The sequence below is a fragment of the Corvus hawaiiensis genome, chromosome 24, assembly GCF_020740725.1.
Source record: "Corvus hawaiiensis isolate bCorHaw1 chromosome 24, bCorHaw1.pri.cur, whole genome shotgun sequence".
Taxonomy (NCBI): Eukaryota; Metazoa; Chordata; class Aves; order Passeriformes; family Corvidae; genus Corvus; species Corvus hawaiiensis.
In genome coordinates this window covers 7,711,947-7,730,242 of record NC_063236.1, presented here as the reverse complement: position 1 = coordinate 7,730,242, position 18,296 = coordinate 7,711,947, and the positions used below count along the sequence as shown (strand labels likewise).

At 62.2% G+C, this 18,296-nt stretch overlaps 2 protein-coding genes and 1 long non-coding RNA gene across 8 annotated transcripts; 1 reads left to right on the top strand and 2 right to left on the bottom strand.

The window, feature by feature from the left end:
* The first annotated feature begins 488 nt into the window (after nt 1-488).
* Nucleotides 489-13,786, top strand: MICAL1 (microtubule associated monooxygenase, calponin and LIM domain containing 1). 6 transcript variants are annotated; one of them, XM_048328484.1, is made up of 27 exons: nt 489-700; nt 3,883-3,962; nt 4,613-4,823; nt 4,901-5,179; nt 5,881-6,088; nt 6,182-6,289; nt 6,470-6,568; nt 6,646-6,801; nt 7,000-7,100; nt 7,370-7,627; nt 8,028-8,143; nt 8,226-8,352; nt 8,627-8,699; nt 9,112-9,262; nt 9,337-9,524; nt 9,629-9,735; nt 9,819-9,869; nt 9,967-10,044; nt 10,379-10,553; nt 10,643-10,725; nt 10,834-11,287; nt 11,404-11,513; nt 11,665-11,763; nt 11,887-11,980; nt 12,058-12,157; nt 12,255-12,328; nt 12,433-13,786. In XM_048328484.1, the coding sequence occupies exons 4-27, from the start codon at nt 4,919-4,921 to the stop codon at nt 12,561-12,563; spliced, it is 3,402 nt and encodes a 1,133-aa protein (XP_048184441.1). In that variant the 5' UTR covers nt 489-700; nt 3,883-3,962; nt 4,613-4,823; nt 4,901-4,918; the 3' UTR covers nt 12,564-13,786. The 6 variants fall into 6 exon arrangements, with proteins under 6 accessions (XP_048184441.1, XP_048184443.1, XP_048184444.1 ...); XM_048328487.1 differs by lacking the exon at nt 489-700 and adding an exon at nt 1,179-1,316 and having other exon boundaries at nt 9,115-9,262; XM_048328483.1 differs by lacking the exon at nt 489-700 and adding an exon at nt 1,179-1,316.
* LOC125338133 lies at nt 8,934-12,540 on the bottom strand. Its single transcript, XR_007208201.1, has 2 exons — nt 12,448-12,540; nt 8,934-12,104 (listed from the first exon to the last, which is right to left on the bottom strand). It is a non-coding gene; the product is annotated as an uncharacterized LOC125338133 (long non-coding RNA).
* SMPD2 (sphingomyelin phosphodiesterase 2) lies at nt 13,598-18,130 on the bottom strand. The gene is made up of 11 exons (XM_048328504.1): nt 18,071-18,130; nt 16,966-17,069; nt 16,408-16,504; nt 16,245-16,321; nt 15,885-15,978; nt 15,707-15,796; nt 15,273-15,355; nt 14,947-15,079; nt 14,771-14,875; nt 14,538-14,694; nt 13,598-14,328 (listed from the first exon to the last, which is right to left on the bottom strand). The coding sequence occupies exons 2-11, from the start codon at nt 17,013-17,015 to the stop codon at nt 13,985-13,987; spliced, it is 1,230 nt and encodes a 409-aa protein (XP_048184461.1). The 5' UTR covers nt 17,016-17,069; nt 18,071-18,130; the 3' UTR covers nt 13,598-13,984.
* Between the last annotated feature and the right edge of the window lie 166 nt (nt 18,131-18,296).

Genomic DNA, 18,296 nt, shown 5'->3' with positions numbered 1-18,296 from the left:
TGGGTTTGCAGTAGAGCCGCGTCCCTCAGTGCCACCACGTGCCCTCAGTCCCTGCTGTAATTCACATCTAATGCTCCTTTGCTGCTGCCCGGGGGACAAGGCTGGGGCTGGAAGGCGCAGGTCCGTGCTCAGCCTTTCCCACGGCACCACAAAGTGCTCACAAACAGAGGGAGCTCTTTCCGACCGCTGGGGAAAAGCGCCTGGTTTGACACAGACACCCCGTTTCCGTGTCCGCCCCAGCCTCTCGCGGCCCCGGAACACGGGTGGGCTTCACTGCACCCGCACTCAGCAGCTTTGCAGGGGCCAGAACAGCCCGCCCGAGCTGCCACGGTGGGGGTTTCTGCACCAGGGTCCCCAGGAAGGGGCCGGAGGGGGCTGCAGAAGGGGAGGGATGGAGGTGCTGGGCTGGTCACCCCGCTTGCCATAGCCGCCGGCAGTGCCACGGGTGACTCAGGGTGGCCGACGTAACCAACGCCCGTTTGCCAGCTCGCCCCGTGTCCCTGAGTCACCGTCCCCAGTCTCGTGGCAAGTTGTCACCGCGCGTCACAGCACGCGAGCCCCTTTGCCGTGACGCCCGTCCCAGCACAGGGCGAATGTCCAGCAGCACCCCGAGGTCATCGCCACCAGAAACCCCCAAAAGCACCCGGCCAGCAGAGATCTTCGGTGACCCCGGGGGCTCCCCCCCCCCCCCCTCCCCCAGGTACCTTCGCCCCACTGGGACCATTCCCACCCGTGGGACCCAGGTGGAAACGTAATCCCAGAAGTTCCCACGCGAGCTGTGGCGGGAGGGGTCCGGAGCTGGCACTGGGTGGGTCCCCCCGCCCTGGACCCTGCGGTGCCCCCAGCTCCCTCCTGGCCGGGTTCTGGCTGCGGGGGGAGCAGCACAGGGGCGGGGGCGGAGTGTGAAGCGGTTTGGCTTCATCGCCGGAGTCTTTTTGTTTGCTTAGCGAAAAGTCCGGTTTCTCATCCTAAAATACAAAAATCCCAGCTGGGGTTGCGCTGTGCCGCTCGTCCCGCTCTCCAAACCCCCCGGCGCAGTATCTGCAGCAGCACAGAGCGGGGGTGGCCCGGGGGCCGCCCCTCTCCCGGCACCGCCCGGCCTGGGTCGCCCCGGTCGCGGGGGAGGGTCGGGCAGGCGAGGGGAGGGGAAGGCCGAGGAGGGGAGGGCAAACAAGAGGAGGGCCGGGCCGGCCGGCAGCTGCTGCTTGCGGAGCCGGAGGTCGTTTCCTGCTCGCTGTCGCCCGGCTGCGCCCAGCGCCGGTCCCTCCCCACGCCCCGGTCCGTGCCTCAGTTTCCCCCGCCGAGGGGCTGTGGAGGTGAGTGAGGGGTGAAGATGGGCAGAGCATCCCTGGGCGGGGGGGGCCGGGCTCTGCTGCCCCCCCAGCCCCGTGTCCTCCAGCATCCCGACCGCCGGTGCCCTCCGCCCGCCCCGCTGAGAGCATCGCTGCGCAGGGCGGGGACGGGGGGTGACAAAACCGAGGGGTGGTTCTGCGGGGCTGGGGGGGGCTCAGCCCCCCGAACCCCTGTCCTGCGTGTCCCTGGGACGCTCCGTGGCAGGGTAGCGCTTTTTCTCCGGCAGACCCCTCCGCACAGCCTCTCCCGGGGGCAGCGGGGTCCTCCCCGCTCCATCCTCGCTGCTTTTGCCCTCCAGCCTCTGACCTCTGCTGCCGCCGGGACAAAGGGAAAAGAGAGGGGTCCCTGCTCCTCCTCCGCCATTCCCAGAGCTACCAGTGCTCCAGGGATGAGTAGGATGGGGTGGGAAGAGCTTTGCTAAGATCCATGAGGGATGCTCTGTGGCATCATCGCAGAGATGTCTTTGTCATGGATGTGGTTTGGAGTAAAGGAGAAGCAGGAAGAGGAAAATGATGTGGGGTGTGAAGCCTGGCTGTGACCTGACTTCCTCTTTTTACCAAAATTCAGCTGCAAGCGGCAGGTCCCTCCATGGGCTGGTGCTGGCCGGGGGGGCAGGCTGAGCAGCAAAAATAGGGGGGCACGTTTACTCCTCCCTAAGTGTTGTCTGTGCCCAGGGCTCCCTGGGACATGGCCAGGCTGTGGCTTGTGGATCCCCGGCAAAGGGCAACTCAGGTTTGTCCCCTCTCCTCAGCCCATCTCCCCATAGCTCCATGCTGGGGCCTTGCAAAGCTGGGCTGTGCTCATGCACCCACATCCCTGCCTCAAACCAGAGCAACTGACAGGGATTTTTCCCTCCCTCCAAGGATTAAAACCCACCCAAATCAAGGCAAGTTTCCGTGGCAGTGGCCAGGGTGGTCTCCCTGCCCAGTGCCATACCTGGGATGTTTCTCCTGAGCACAATAATGCTTGTAAGAGCTTCCAGTGCCTTCACCCCTTCCTGATACCCTCTCAGATCAGCTGGTGGTTGAAAGCAAGGCCAAGCTGTTGGGTGGTCACAAGAAACCCTCCATCCTGCCCACTGGCCTTTTGCTGGAAGGGCTTTCATGGGGTCCATCCCAGCTCAGCAGCCTGGCCTGCAGTCTCCAGGCTGGATCCCAGACCCAGAACAGCCTGTCCACGCTGGGAGCCAGCGCAGCAGCGGCGAGGCGATCTGCTGAAATTCTTCCCAGCTTTCATTAGCTCTGGAGCCATGTCCTTTCCCACCCTATTTCCATGTGCCTGCAAGACACGTGAGCTCCCAAGCAGCTTCCCCCACCTTCTCCCAAGAGGCTGCTTCTCTGCATGCAAGGGCAAGAGGGACACCCTGACCTGCAAAGCGGGATGTGGTGTCCCTGCTCCCGGGGTGCTCCCCATGTGTGGGGCCCGGGTGATGTTCCCACAGGCAGGTCTGCAGCCAACCAAAGCCGACATGAGATGAGTCAGGGCTGGCCGCAACCGCCCCCTCCTCCCTCCTGCTTGCAGGAACAGTGTAAAGGGAAGAAAAGGCTTTGATGGGGAGAGCAGAGCCTGGCTCAGACTGCGCCCTCCTCCACTGCCACTGGCACTTGTGGGCTGAAAGCTGGGGTTTTGTATCAACCCTGCAGGAACTGAGTTTTCCTAGGAGTTTCTGACCTTGCTTGCAGTTGAGTGTGCCAGAGTGCTGGCAGGATAATCCTTTCTGTAGGAAGCTGTGTAACACAAGGCTTGTTGTTCTGCCTCCTCTGAGCCTCCCTGCCAAAGCGTAGGGGCTGGAAAGCTTTCCCGGGCAGCACGCTTGTCCTGGCATCATGTCCAGTGGGAATCAAGGCTGAGAGAGGGCTTTTTTCAGAGCCGGGGCTGCTGAGGCTGGAGTAGATGCTCCCAGCCTGAGCAGCTGCCTTTGCCCCGTCTCCCTGGGGCTGCTGTGTGGTGACCTTGGCAGGTGCCAGCGCAGTGACATGAGCTCCTGGGGGGCAACCCAGGATGGGGCACTGGCCAGCCAGTGCTGCCTGGGCAGCCTCTGTGGTAGGAGGACGGGGGGAGCACTGCAAATTCTCCAGGGAGGTTCGCAGCGCTGCCTCAGTTTCCCCAGGCTCATCCTGTCCCGCTCGCAGCGCTCAGGGGAAGAGCAGAAATCTGTCCCCAGGTCTCACAGCCCTGTCAGGAAGGCATAGGCCATGTCCTCTGTCCCCACGCTGCCACTCAGGTGGGTGCCAGTCCCTGCTCTGCCCCGCTGGGTGCTTTATCCTCTGCCCAGGAAGGAAGTGGTTAAAATGCCCGGATTTCCTGACTGTGGTGATGGAAGGGAAGGTGACCCGCAGAACTGCTTCGCAAGGCACGTTCTGGTGTCGGGAAAGTCCTGAGTGAGACTGAACTTGAAATCCAGCTAGAATTCGGTTTTCCCAGTCGAAATTTAAGCGCACGCTTAAATAACTCCTTTATCCGCCCACCCCCAGCCCCCTCCTCCTGAGGGCAGCTTAATTTATTCACGGCATGCTTGTCCCACTGCAGGGGTGGCCGCCACTTTCCGGGTGCTGCCACGTGCCCGCGATAACACTCGGGGCGAGAGGGCAAAGAGCGGTGGTTCAAAGGTAGGAGCTCTCCGTCTTCCCGAGCCTTTCCACCGGATCCTCCTTGGCAGCACCGTGTCTCCGCCAGCTGCTTTGCCGGGCTGGGGGAGCCTTTCACAGCCCCGGGGCTTGGCGACAGTGGCCGGAAAAGGCAAAACTTTGTTCTTCGTGCTCGGGCTGGCAAGACAGAGGATGGCCCAGGCGGGTGCTCGGGGCAGTGCTGGGAGTGGGAGACAGATGCAAGGAGAGCTGGTCCCCCGGGAGATGCCAGGGGCAGGGGGTTTTGGGATGCCCAGGGGGAATGTGCTGCACCCCTCCTGCCATGGCTTCTGTGGCATGATGGGGCTATTTGCAGGGTGATTTGACTTTTATTTGATTTCCTCACCGCTGCTTCCTCTGTGCTAATCTGCTTCCACCCGCTCCAGGAGTGGTAGAAGGGGAGGTGGGGGAAAAGTTCACCCCACTCCGGCTGCAGAAGCCAGGCTGGTGGGATGGATCCAGTCCTCCTCCCTACAGCCCTAGGGCCGGTCTTGCTGGTTTTTGCAGCAGCTGTGGCTGATTCCTAAAGCCAGGCGCTCCCTCCCATCCCCCCTGTAGTGAGGCCAGGGCTGCAGAGGAAGGAAGCGATGTCTTTGCTCCAAAACAACTCGCTCTGCTCTTGGCTGTTGCAGGTACCTTCTGTATGGAGGAAGCCACTTGCTGCTGCCACAGCCCTCCCCATCCCCTCCCCTGACGCCACCGTGGCAGGGTGACACCGTGGCTCTCTGGGTGCAGCATCTGGGGACGGCTCCACCAGCTGCTGCCACAAAGTGTGCCAGTTTGGACAGTGCCATCACCACCCAACAGCACCTGCAGCTGCGAAAGCTGGCACTGAGACACCAGGTCTGGTACCGGATGTGTTTGGGGGTGGGGATCCAGGAGGGTCCCCTCCCTGCTGACCTCTGCTGTTCCTCTGCCAGGCTTCTGGGTGACACGGGATGAGTGTGCCGGCCGACGAGCCGGGCAACCCGGCCCATGCCATCTTTGAGAGGTTCCTGCGTGCTGGGGAGTGCCGGGAGGTGCTGGGCTGCTTTGTGGAGCTGTGCCAGCAGCTGGGGCTGCAGGGCAGTGGGCTGCAGCTCTACCACGGCCTCAAGGCTGCCCTCAACTATTGGAATGCCAAGGCCCTGTGGAGCAAGCTGGATAAGAAAGCCGGGCACAAGGACTACGACCAGGGCACAGCCTGTGCTGGCACCAAGGTACCCGGGATGTGGGGTGAGGGGTTTGGGTCCCTCCCTGCCCTGTGTCCTTGTCTCCAGGGTGAGAACATCCCTTGGGACACTCTGGCTCTCATCCCAGGAGGATGCAGGATGTGCCAAGCGGGAGGTTGATGGAGTTTAATGGGACAGGATGTTAATTAGCACTGCTCAGCTCCCCATGGCATGATGCCGCCTCAGTGCCATGCAGCCAGCAGCGTCCTTCCTCCTCCCAGCTGCTTCTCGCTGGGGACATCTCATGGCGGGGCTGAGGGACCTGTCAAGTCCTTTCTGGGAGACAGGAGCATCCCAAGTAGGATTTCCCCTTGGGGACATCTGTTCCCTGTCCCACAGATGATGGCTTTTGTCCTGACTGCTGTGCCCTGTTGTCCCAGCCCCGTGCAGAAGCCGTCAGGAGACAAAACCCGTGTCAGGCCTGCAGCAGACCTGCACCTTATCTCATCCAGTGCTTTAATTGCTGCCATTCCCCTGACTGCCATTGCCCTGGGTGAAGGCAAGGTTCAGGGGGTGGGGGGCACCCCGATTTGCAGGGAGAATCAGTGAGAAAAAGGCAATAGCGGGGAGGGCCAGATCCTGACCCAGCGAGCGGGGAGGTGCTGCCTTTGGGAGCGCTGGGGGGTTCACCCAAACCCCGCTCTGGGGCTGCCCACCCCCTTGACCCTGCCCGTCCTGTGCCATGGCAGTGCCTGGTGGTGGGCGCCGGGCCCTGCGGGCTGCGGGCGGCCATCGAGCTGGCGCTGCTGGGTGCCCGCGTGGTGCTGCTGGAGAAGCGCGACTCCTTCTCCCGCAACAACGTCCTGCACCTCTGGCCCTTCACCATCCACGACCTGCGGGCGCTGGGCGCCAAGAAGTTCTATGGGCGCTTCTGCACTGGCACGCTGGACCACATCAGTGAGTTTTAGGAGACCCAGGCTCTGGGGTCCCTGACTGTGGGGAGTCCAGGGACCCAGGGGTGCAGCCCTGAGTACCTCTCTGCCCTCCCAGGTATTCGGCAGCTCCAGCTGATCCTGCTGAAGGTGGCTTTGCTCCTGGGGGTTGAGGTGCACATCAATGTGCGGTTTGAGGGCCTTGTTCCCCCCACGGGCAAGGCAGGTACGGTATCTGTGCAGGGCGGGTGGCATTCCTGGGGGCAAGGACAGGGCTGCGCGTGGCCACTCTGAGCTCCCCAATCCTTCTGCTAGCCCAAGGCATGCCTTTTTGGGGGGAATGAGATGCAACCCTTTCCCTGCTCCCTGGGAACCAGCACATTCATGACCCCCCTTCTCCCTGCAGGTGGCTGGCAGGCTGTGCTGCAGCCCAGCTCCTCTCCCCTCACCCACTACGAGTTTGACGTCCTCATCTCAGCTGGCGGTGGCAAATTTGTCCCTGAAGGTGACATCAGGTGTCCCTGCAGCCCCAGGACCAATGTGGGGGGCTGGGTGGGGGCTCACGCCTCTCCCCTCCTGCAGGGTTCAAGCGGAAGGAGACGCGTGGGAAGTTGGCCATTGGCATCACCACCAACTTCATCAACCGCCACAGCCGGGCCGAGGTGGAGGTGGCTGAGATCAGCGGCGTGGCCCGAATCTACAACCAGAAGTTCTTCCAGAACCTCTACAACAAAACAGGTCAGTGGTCCCAGCCCCCACATGGAGGGCGCTGGGGGCTCCTGTCCCCTCCTGAGGGAGCTGGAGGCTCAGCCCCAGGATGTCCCCGGTGATGGGCTGCATTTCCCTACATGGTACCCCACTGCAGGGGACATTTGGTGTCTGAGCCCAGTGCTGGGGCACCCTGTGGCCCTGGCTCAGCCCCTTCCCCATCACCAGGCATCGACCTGGAAAACATCGTGTACTACAAGGATGACACTCACTATTTCGTCATGACGGCCAAGAAGCAGAGCCTGCTCAAGAAGGGGGTCATCCTCCAGGTGAGAAGGGCAGGATCTGGCCCTGGGATCCCACAATGGGCAATGGGCAGCTGAAAGCCTTGAAAGCAGGATGCAAATCGTGGGTGCTGGTTTGACTGCACACCCCTGGGGTGGTGGAGGCTGCAGCAGCTGTTGCCTGTGCCGCAGGAAAAATCCTTCCAGGGTTCTCAGAGTGCAGTGGCACAGCTGCACCCCAGAGCTGCGTGCTCCTGGGCTGAGGGACAAACAGCACCTCCCACACCCCAGCCAGCTTCACCCCATCTCCGCAGGACAAAGCGGACATCGAGAGCCTCCTGTCCCCAGACAATGTGAACTGGGACGCCCTCCTTAGCTACGCCAAAGAAGCTGCCAACTTCTCCACCAACTACTGCCTGCCCGAACTGGAGTTTGCCCTCAACCACCGGGACCTGCCGGATGTCGACATGTTCGACTTCACCTGCATGACGCGCTCGGAGAACGCGGCGCTGGTGCGGGAGCACAACGGGAGCCGGCTGCTCCTGGGGCTGGTGGGCGACTGCTTGGTGGAGGTGAGAGATTCCCCTGCAGCACCACCTCATACCTCCACTTCCCTCTGCCTGTAAGATGCATTGGTTGCAATATATTTCCCCTCCCTAAGTGCTTCTCATCCCAGTTGCCCAGTGCACCCCATCCTTGGGCAGGCTCCCAGTAGTGGCATGCTTTGGGGAGGTTATCCCCCTTCTCCAGCCCCACCAGAGATTTGGGGTTGGTTCAGGATGGAGGAGCAGCCCAGCCCCCCCCAGAAGCAGCTCTGCTGGCTGGGGAGGAGACGGCCACCCATCCTCTCCGTGCGCGTCCTGCCGCCACTCCCTCTTTCATCCCTGGCCAAGCCTGGCAGCTCTCAGCCTCCTCCCAGCTGCCCTGACCAGCCATGCAACTCCAATTCCAGCTCTGCCTTTCCCTTTGCAGCCCTTCTGGCCACTGGGCACCGGGGTGGCCAGGGGCTTCCTCGCCGCCTTCGACGCAGCGTGGATGGTGCGGCGATGGGCAGCCGGGACACCCCCACTGGAGGTGCTGGCCGAGAGGTGAGTGTCCCCATCCCACTGGGCTGGGTCTGGAGCACGTGAGGATGGTGGCAGCGATGCCAGCCCTGTCCCTTGCACCCAGGGAGAGCATCTACCAGCGCCTCTCGCAGACGTCCCCAGACAACACCAACAAGAACATCAGTCAGTACAGCATCGACCCGGCCACGCGCTACCCCAACATCAACCTGCAGGCCATCAAAGCCAGCCAGGTACCTGGCCAGGTCCTGCCATGGGACAGCCAGCCAGCCCAGCCTCCCTGGCTGTCAGGTGACACTAATTTGCCCGGTCCCCTGTCCCCAAAGGGTGTGAGACTGAAGCTATTAGTCCCCAGGACATTGAGTACATCGCCCGTTGTGGATGGCAGAGGGTTCTGGAGAGTTGTGTGGGGGCGTCCCGGTGTCCCCCTTGCTGGGGCCAGCTCCCTGCGCAGTGCCATTGGCTCTGTACAGGTGGTGACCACCACTGGCATGTCCCCATTGGCAGGTCAAGGACCTCTACCTCGTGGGCACGGTGGAGGTGGACCACAAGAGGAAGAGCGACAACCGGCTCAGCACCGGTAGGAGCAACCAGTCCTGCCCAGCAGCCCATGCCCAAGTGACTCCTGCCTTGATTTTCCTCCCCCTCGTTTCTTGCGCCCTGGCCTGTGTCCAGCAGGCTGTCCTGGTGACACCACTGGTTTCTATGCCCTCTGCTTGTGGCCCACGTCGGGCCACGTCCCTCTGCTGCCTTCTGGGGAGGAGACTGTGCCTCTCCAGCCTTCACTGATGCTGAGCCATGAAATATTGACAGATGCTTTATCAACCCATTTATTGAGACTTGCGGGGATGGTTGCAGGGGGGAGAGGAGGTGTCTCAGGTCATTCCCATGGGATCCCTTTCCTGTTAAAGCACTGATGCTGAGGCAGGAGGTGGGCTGGGGGGGTTGTCCCCTGTCTCTGTGGAATGGGGACACACAGGCTGCCTCCCCAGCAGCCCCTGGAGACGTCTACGAAGAGCTGCTGAGCTGGTGCCAGGCCAGCACGGCTGGATACCCTGGCGTGGCCGTGAGCAACTTCACCACCTCCTGGACCAGTGGCTTGGCCCTCTGCGCCCTCATCCACCACTTCCGCCCGGACCTGGTGTGAGTGCCTGGGACCCCCCCGGAACCCTCCACTCTGCAGAGCCCACCCTGATGGCAGCTGTGTCTCCCCTCAGGGACTTGGACTCAGTGGACCCGCAGGATGCCATTCAGACCCACCAGATGATGCTGGACATAGCAGAGCAGGAGCTGGGCATCCAGCCTGTGCTCTCCAGTGCTGAGATGGCCACCATGGCAGAGCCTGACCGCCTGGGCCTCATCACCTACCTCAGCCAGTTCTATGAAGTTTTCAGGACCTCTTCAGGTGTGAGATTTTGGGGGGATTTGTCCCGTCCTGAGGCCCACTGGGGCTGGCTGGGTGCTCTCTTTGTTGGGTGGGTCCCACCAAAATGGCCATGTCCTGTGCAGAGGTGGAGGTCAGCAAGAAGCCACTGTCTCCCTGTGGCACGCGAGGGGCCATCCTCTTCCTCAGCAAGCTGCAGAAGAGCCGGAACCTGACACACAAACGTGCCCAGGTGAGGGACCCCCACCCAGACCCTCGTGACACATCAAAGCCCTGTCCCCTTCCCCACCCAAACCACCCCATTTGCATTTGCAGGACAGTGCCCAGAAGGACACTGAGGCCAAGAGGAGCCGCAGGGACACCGAGGTGGGTCTGCCCCAGGCACCCCAAGGGGTGTTCTGCTGGGGTGCAGCAGTCCTGGGGGGAGAGTGGGGGGCTGACCCTCCCCTTGGGTCACTTGTAGCTGGACACGGGGCTGGATGGAGACACTCCGGACAGTGCCCATGAGCTGCCGCAAACCACTGTGATGGACCCAGGGCAGGTTGGTCCTTGTGTCACCTTGGGATGGAGGGTCCTGCTCAGGGCTGGTGGGCACTGGAGGGGCACCAGTGGCTGGCAGGGCCAAGCCAAGGGCTGGGACCAGGGCAGCGCAAGCAGACGCCTACAGGCTCTCAGCTCCTCCCTGCCTGTTTCCTGACCCAACTGGTTTTCCGGAGCCAAGTCTTGCCACTCCCTCACCCATCCCGAGCACCCAGACCTGGCGCTGCAAGAGGAGCAGAGCCCTGCCCCGTGCCCCCATGGCTGCCTGCACAGCCACGGGGCAGGGTGGGTGCCAGGCCCCCGGTGCCACCCCAGCCTGTCCTCTCTCCCTGCAGCCGGTGAGGGAGAGGACAGGGGAGAACAGTGACGCCTGCTACTTCTGTGGCTGCCGTGTCTACATCCTGGAGCGAGCCAGCGCCGAGGGACGCTTCTTCCACCGCGGCTGCTTCCAGTGCCGGCGCTGCGGGGCCACCCTGCGCCTGGGCGACTACGCCTTCGACGAGGAGGAAGGTGAGGTGGCTTTTGGGGAGCGGGAATGCTCGGGGCATGACTTCTCCACCTTGCAGGTTGTCGCATGAGTTCGCCCCCCCTCCCCCCAGGTCATTTTTACTGCTCGCTGCACTACCCCAATCCACCCAGCGTGGACCTGCCCCAGGATGAGGCTTCAGCACTGCCTGATGGGGTAAATCATCCTAAGTCCCTGTAGGTGATGGTGGAAAGGCAAAGTGTGGAGGGGGTGCTTGGGCGTGGCCCTGTGGTGCATCACTCCTCTGCTGTGGCTCTGCTGTAGGATGCTGATGCTGCTGCCCACCCACCCTCAGAAGCTGGAAGCCCACGTGTGTCTCCCATGGAGCGGGCACCCAGTCCACCTCAGCCCACTCCAGCAGCCCCACAGCCAGGGGAAGAGCCTGGGGAAGTTGAGGACACTGCAGATGCTGGTGACATGGAGGAGCAGGAGCTGCTGGCACAGCCTGGGAGGGATGTGAGGGAAGAGGAGGTTCCCAGAGCAGAGCCCCAAGGGACAGCAGAGGAGGGCGAGGAGAGTGGGGGCAGGAGGAAGATCATCCTTACACCACTGGAGAAGCTCAGTCTGTCCACGCTGAACCTCACCAGTGAAGCAGAGCCTGAGCCTCCACTGAAGCCAGCTCGTCTGCGGCCCCAGGCAGCACCTGAGGCCCTCCCTGCCCTGGGGCAGGGACAAGGCGCCTGGAAGCAGAAGGAGGGGAAAATTGACATGGAGAAAGGTAGGTGGTACAAACTGGAGTGTCCAGACAAGCAGAGCTCTCAGTCCTTCCAGGACGTGCTGTACCCACATCTTGCTCATGAGGAATCAGCCTGAAATGGCTCTTTCCTTGGGCAGATTTGGAGGAGAGTGACAGCGAGGAGGATGAGGAGGAGGAGGATGAGGAGGAGGAGGAGGAGAAAGAGGAGGAGGAGGAAGGCAGAGGCCTTGGCATCATGAAAGAGTTGGTGAGGATTTTCCCCAAGTGCTGGTGGCCCCACCAGCACACGTGGTAGCTGGGGCTCTTGCTCCTTTCACAGAGGCACCGGGTCTGGCTCAGCTGTGGCTGCCAAGGCAGGAGGTGCCTGGTGCAGGGCCTGTGCCTCCGTCCTTTCACAGTACCCAGACCCGAGAGAAGAGGAGAAATATCCCACCTGGAAGCGCACATTGGCTCGCCGGGCCAGGGAGTCCCAGGTGAAGCGGTTCTGCAGAGCCCAGGTAACCCACAGGGGAGACCCAGGTCCCCAGCGTGGCACTGTCCCCTCCATCTGTCCCCCTGCTGCTGGTGGCCACATGTTGGCAGGTGCTGGCCTGCAGGTGAGTGCTGCCTTTCTCTTCCAGGCCATCCAGAGACGGCTGGAGGAGATCGAGGTGACATTCCGGGAACTGGAGCAGCAGGGCATCAAGCTGGAGAAGCTACTCCGGGATGAGAATGGTAAGGCCAGGGTGGGTGGAGCACTGTGACCCTGTGATAGGGGTCTGCACCCCACTCACCATTCCCCTGTCCTGCAGAGAGCCTGGCTGACCAGCAGACACGGTGGACAAACCAGCTGCTGTACCTGGTCCAGAAGAAGAACAATCTGATGAGCGAGGAGTCGGACCTCATGATCGCGTAAGGCTTGGGGGATGCTCCCTGGTTGGTGTAGGGGCTCAGCTCAGCCCAGTCCCCTGCGAACCCTGTACCCAGCACACCCTTTTCCTCCCCACAGGGTGCAGGAACTGAAGCTGGAGGAGCAGCAGTGTCAGCTTGACCAGAAGCTCCGGAGTTACATGAACAAGCAGGGTGAGTGCCAGCACGTGCCAGGGCGAGGATGCCTTTGCATGGTGTGGGGAGCAGCTCAGGGTTTGTGGCCTTCCCAGCCCTACTCTGGCCCCCTGCACCCACAGAAACCCTGAAGACACCTGAGGATGAGAAGGCTGAGCAGGAGATCCTGAAGCAGCTGCTGGATGTGGTGAATAAGCGCAACGTCCTCATCCAAATGCAGGAGGAGAAGCGACTCAGTGAGCTGCGGCCTTGATCCTCATAGCCCCCGGAGCCACGGGATCCTCCCTGGGGGACAAGCAGAGAGTGTGTGTGTGTGTGTGTGTGTGTGTGTGAGAGTCCCTCTGAGCATCCCTCTGAGCATCACTCTGAGCTACCTCTGGAGGTGGTGATGCCCCAGCTGCCCGCAGGTGCCGGCAGCCAATCCAGCTCCCTGCTTGCCAAAGTCTGTCACCGAGGGGCCAGACCTGCTGGGAGATGCTCACGTGAGGAGACACTGAGAAGCACTCAGCTTTGGGGTGCTGAGAGGACATTCCTGTGCGTGGCTGGATGGCCTTTGCCTTGTGCTTGTTGGAAAACGAGACTTGCAGGGGGCTGCAAAAGGGGACTGTGGTGGCTCCCAGCAGCAAGGAAGTGACTGTGGCCACCAGAGGCAGCCCACAGGGCAGATGCCGTATGTGCAGGGGCACCATCAGGAGTGGTCTCTGGAAGCCACCCTGGGACATCCTGAGGTCTGAGGGCATCCATCCCAGCCTCACCCTCCATCTCAAGGGACATCTGGCTGTACAAGTGGGGGCCAGTGACAGACAGATTGGGCTGATCAGCCACTCTGCACCACTGCTTTTGGATGCCACATCCATGCTGTCCCCAGCTGCTGCAGGAAACCAGGGTCAGAACCCTGCCATGAGCCCCTTGGGCAAGGGAATGGCTTTTTGTCCAGTAGCTCCTAAGGGAATTCTGCTCAGGGCCAGTACTCTAACACCGAGGACAAGGGACACCAGCGGCTGTCCCTCCTTGCCCCTTTGGGATTTCTTCTGCTTGGCAATGCCATAGTGGTCTTTGCACAGACCTCAGATGCCCTTGGAGTCCCTTGCTGTTGCAGGGTGGCTTCTGTGGCCAAATGGCAGCCCCAGATGTGTTGGGATGGGGGTCCCAGGCATAGGTTCCTCTCTTAGCACCACCACCCTGTGTTCAGCCCTCATCCTGCCATTCCCCTCAGCACCTCCTCCAGCCCTCCCAATCCTGCTGCAAACCCACTCCCTTCAAATAAAGCCCCCCTGACCCGGCGCCAAAGGTTAAAATACGGCCTTTATTTTCCATCTGAGTCAAAACTGGTTGCCAGAACAGCAACCAGCAGAAACTTTGAGGCCACCCCAGGCAAGGGGAGCCTCAGCCTCTCAAGTCTTCCAGCCAGGCCAGTGGGTCCCTCCATGTACAAAAGGGTGCGTTTAAAAAGACAGCAATAAAAATCTGCCTCCATCGTGGTTCTCACAGGGGTCAATGCAATAAATCTACTCCAAAAATCTTAGTTTTCACCTGGAGGCAGCTGTCAAACCTGCATGACTGCACTGGCTGCAGTGCTGCTCTCCTAAAATCTGAAGTCAGCTAAAAACAAGGATCAAAAAGGGGGACACGGTGGAGCCAAGGGGACAATTGTGGAACACCCACAGCCTCAGCTCAGCCTTCGCTGGGACGCTCCTGCAGTGCCCGCAGTGCCATCCCCATCTGGTCCTTGGTGCCGTGCAGCATCTTCACCTCCATGGTGTGAAACAGATGGAGACCGGTGGCGAGGACAAGGACGCCGAGGGCGAGGAAGGCCAGCAGGCAGAAGGAGAGCTTGGGGAAGGGCTGCTCTGTGCCCAGTCCGGCCAGTATGCCCAGTGCAGCCGCAGCCTGGAGCAGCAGCAGCAGCAAGGCCAGCACAGCCATCCTGCCCGAGGAGTAGCGCTGCCGCTGCGCCGCCTGCAGCCCCACACCCACCTCTGTCCGTGCCTCTGTCACCACGTCCGCCAGCGCCAGGTCTGCGGGGACAGGGGCCCTCAGCGGGGTGGGACCTCCATATCCCATTCCTATGCCCCCCCATACCACCCCAATACCCTTCTCCCGGTCTCCGCCTCTCTGCAGCCCTCCACAAGCAGCACCGCAGGGGGAAACATCCCCAACAAGCTCCATCCAACTCCACCAGTCCCCCCAGCACATGGTGGATGCTGGCAGCAGCCCCCAGACTTACCAGCTGCGCCAAGGGCGGCACCCACAGGCTGTCCCCGCCTCTGGATGTGCAGTGTTGCCATCACGGCTTCATGATCTGAGAAGGGGATGTCTGTGCCCAGGGCTGGCCCTGTGGTGGTCTTCAGCTCTTCACACTTCACTGTGAAGCTGGAGATGGCCTGGGTGAGGGGACAAGGGGGTCACACCAGTGCCTCACCCCCGCCCCTCACAGCTGGTGGCCAACGCTCCCCGTACCTTGTAGAGGATGTAGTCAATGCGGATGCCCAGCGGGAAGGGCAGCAGCTCCGACTTGTCAATGAAGCAGTTGTCAGGGACAAGGGTGCAGCCGTTCTTACAGCCCTGAGACAAGAGCCTGGGTGAGTGGGGGGCTCTTGGAGTGCCCTGGGACCCTGCTCAGCCCCCCAGCTCACCTCAAAGCGCATGGCCTCAGCAAAGGCGTCCCGCAGCCCCGTCCAGCCACGCAGCAGCCGGATGCCCACATCTTCAGGGTGCATGTTCAGGTCCCCTCCCAGCAGCACCACGTCTGCTGCCTTTGAGGTGTGTCTGTGGGGACAGGGATGGCTGTCCTGCCCTGCCCTGCACCAGACTGGAGTGACTGGGACCTGCCCAGTGCTCCTCAGCCTTATTTCTGACTGGGATTGGTGCAAGTGGGAGCTCTCTGCAGTGCAAGCCCCGGGGGCAGGGGTGACCACACACGTCCTGGGGACCCACAGGGGGACACCGTGCAGCTGCTCACCGGATGAACTGTGCCAGCTCCCAGGCCTGCACCAGGCGGTGGGGCAGGTAGGCGTCCTTCTCCCGGCAGTACTCGGCATGCAGCTGGAGAGAGAGGGAAAGGAAGCACAGGGGCTGTGACTCCCATGCTAACACCTGCCCTGCCCCCAGGCTCCCTGCAAACCCACCCAACCCCTCTGAACAGTCCCTGCCAACACCTCTGTCTTTATGTCACCGCCACTGAGGAGAGCCTGGGATGCTCACCCCACTGCACAACCAGGTTGTGAGTCCCTGCCCCCTCCCCACCCCGAGCAATATTTTATTAAATCAGTGCATAGTCCAGGGCAGAGTGGAGAGCAGTGCTTAAGCAAGGGGACAGTAAAAGAGGGGTACAGCCACTCATTCCCCTCCTCCCCATTGTCCCCCCCATGCTGGGTTCTTCCCTGGGGTGCTCACGTGGGTGACGTAGACATTGAAGATGATCCCTGAGATCTTAATAATGACGAGACCGACGGATTTGCCGCAGAACCAGTCCCCATGCTGGAGCTGCCAGAGGGGAAGGAGAGCAGGTCAGGGCTACTGAGGCTCTGTGGGGATGGACACCATGGTGCCATGTGCCCCCCACCCTGCTTACCATGTAGGGGTACCCGTTCAGTGAGTACTGGTAGAGTAGGGTGTCCAGGATGGGGAACCTGGAGAAGACGCAGAGGCCACTGCCGATCACCCCGCTGTGGGAGGGAAATGGCACAGTGAGGAAACGTGGTTCCCAAAACCTCTGCCTCCCCCTAGCCCTGAGCCAGGAGGATTCCCTGGATGCCTGGATCGTAGTGTGCTCCTGTGAGCATCCCACTACCCAGGCATGGGGTCTCTCACAGTGACAGAGGTGGCCTAAAGCACCTGCACCGGTCTCTGCAAGTGCTAAACCCCGAGGACACGGCACAGCCCTGGCACTGCCCCACAGACAGCCCCAGGGGGGTGACCTTGCCCTTCTCACCTGCGGAAGTAATGGGAGAAGGGGTAGCAGCCTGCTAGTTTCACCCTCAGGTCACTGTAGTCCTGCTCGCTCCACACCTGGAGAACAGTGGGATAGGCTGAGAACAGTCACGCTCATCTCCCAGGCTGGGAATGGCTGCACTTGGCTCACAAACTGCCCTCACCTCCTGGAGCAGCACCAGGTCAAAGCCCTCCCGGCGCAGCGTGTCCCCGATGAGCCGGACGCGCTCCTGCCGCCGCTTGCTCAGGTAGCGGATGGCCCTGCCAGAGAGGGGTGACAGTCACAGCCTGGTGGGGACAGGTGATGGGGGCTGTCAGGGCCCACTGTGACCCAAAGCGAGGGAGAGAAAGAGGGCTCCAGTACCCGTAGAAGCAGGATGCAGATGGGAAAGGTGGGCGGGGGAAAGGGCCATGTGAGGACATGGGGACAAGAGGGATATGCAAGGAGGCTGTCTGGGGACAGCTTCTCCTGCCTGCAGAATTGAGGCAGCTCATCCTTGCTTGAGGTGCAAATGAGGGGTATTTCTGGGGCTAACAAGCACAGAGGGGACAGGAGGCACTACCCAGCCAAGCACCTCATGACCCTCTGGGGCTGGGAGAGTGGTGTGAGCCCAAAATGAAGGGGACATGAAGGTAACCCCAAGGTGGGACCCCTCTCCCAGTGCAGTGTCCCCATCTCCACCCACACAGCCTGGTGCAGACCCAGCAAACTCTGGACTCACCAGCAGTTGAGGTCAAAGATACGGAGGCGCAGGGTGGGCTCTCCCTCCATCGCTTGTAGGGGCTTTGCAGGGGCCAGAGGGCAACACCGAGCAGAGGGGAGGACCTGCAGGGAATGGGTTGGAGTGACAGCCCCGGGAAGCCGGTGCAGGGTGCAGGACAGAGCCAAGGAGCCAGGCTGGGAAGGCGGAAGGGCTGAGCTGGAGCAAAGGCCAGGAAGGAAGGAAGAGCGCTCAGAGTGCTCCAGGACTTTTCCCTCCCCCCCTGCGGGCAAGGCCCACCCCGAACCCCAAACTGCCCCCATACAGCGATCCATATACCCAAACATGGATCCATACGACTCTTCATCCAGTGGCTGGGGACACCGGTGGGCCAGGGGTGGGGTACAGGGCTCAACCCCTCTGCCTGTCAGTGAGTTGCGTTCCAGGATGGACTTTCACCCTGGTTTCAGAGTGAATCCACGAGCATGGGACACGATCACACACCTCCCCACTCGGGAAGCCCATGGATCCTCTTTGAGACCCCAAACCCCGGTGGAGCCAGCAGCTCCGGAGCAGCCCCAGCGCTCCGCCAGCCCCACTTCTCCCATGCCTGACCCCGTGAGATCGTCCAGTTTCCGGTTTAGAAGCGAAAAAGAGCAACCCCGGAGCTCCAGGATGCCGGTGCGGGCAGCCGGGCTCTGCCTGCCCCGGCGAGATTACCGAGCGCCTCATCCCGTTCCTGAGCCGCGCTAATTAATGCCGGCGGCTTCTACCAAGCCTAAACCCCGAGGGACGCTCCCCGCTGCCGGAGGGATGGGGCGGGCGGCGGGGACAGCAGCGGGACAAGGAGCGGGACAGCGGCAACAGGTGGAGCGGGGACAGCAGCGGGGCAAGCTGGGGAGCGGGGAAACAGGAGCGGGTGGACAGGAGCGGGGCAAGCGGAGGAGCGGGGGGACAGGAGCATCGGAGCGACAGGAGGAGCGGGGACGGCAGCGGGACAGCCGGGGGAGCGGAGCAATAGAGGAGCGGAGCTACAGGAGCAGGGGAGCTACAGGAGCAGCGGGGCCGGGAGCAGCGGGGCCGGGAGGAGCGGGGCGCGGAGCGATCGGCGGAGCCGAGAGCGGACCTGCAGCGGGCCGGGAGCGGCGCGGGGCCGCGGGACTACGCGTCCCGGCAGGCAGCGGAGCGGGGCGGAAGGGGCAGGACCGGCGCCGGGGCAGGGGCGGTGAATGGGGCCGGGAACGGGGCCGGGAACGGGGCCGGGTGTGGTGGGTGTAACGGGGCGCGCCGGGGGTGCGGGTGGGATAGTGGGGTAGGGGCGGCTCGCAGGACGGGGGAAAGCGGCCGGTGGT

What these genes read in the sequence shown, in the direction of transcription:
- MICAL1 (XM_048328486.1), top strand. Translation starts at nt 4,919, where the DNA reads ATGAGTGTGCCGGCCGACGAGCCGGGCAACCCGGCCCATGCCATCTTT. An exon ending in AGGCCATCAAAGCCAGCCAG is followed by an intron (nt 8,353 to 8,626) that starts GTACCTGGCCAG and finishes CCCCATTGGCAG; the next exon opens with GTCAAGGACCTCTACCTCGT. An exon ending in CACTTCCGCCCGGACCTGGT is followed by an intron (nt 9,263 to 9,336) that starts GTGAGTGCCTGG and finishes GTCTCCCCTCAG; the next exon opens with GGACTTGGACTCAGTGGACC.
- SMPD2 (XM_048328504.1), bottom strand. Translation starts at nt 17,015, where the DNA reads ATGGAGGGAGAGCCCACCCTGCGCCTCCGTATCTTTGACCTCAACTGC. An exon ending in GAGCTGGCACAGTTCATCCG is followed by an intron (nt 15,080 to 15,272) that starts GTGAGCAGCTGC and finishes CTGTCCCCACAG; the next exon opens with ACACACCTCAAAGGCAGCAG. An exon ending in TTGACTACATCCTCTACAAG is followed by an intron (nt 14,695 to 14,770) that starts GTACGGGGAGCG and finishes CCCCTCACCCAG; the next exon opens with GCCATCTCCAGCTTCACAGT.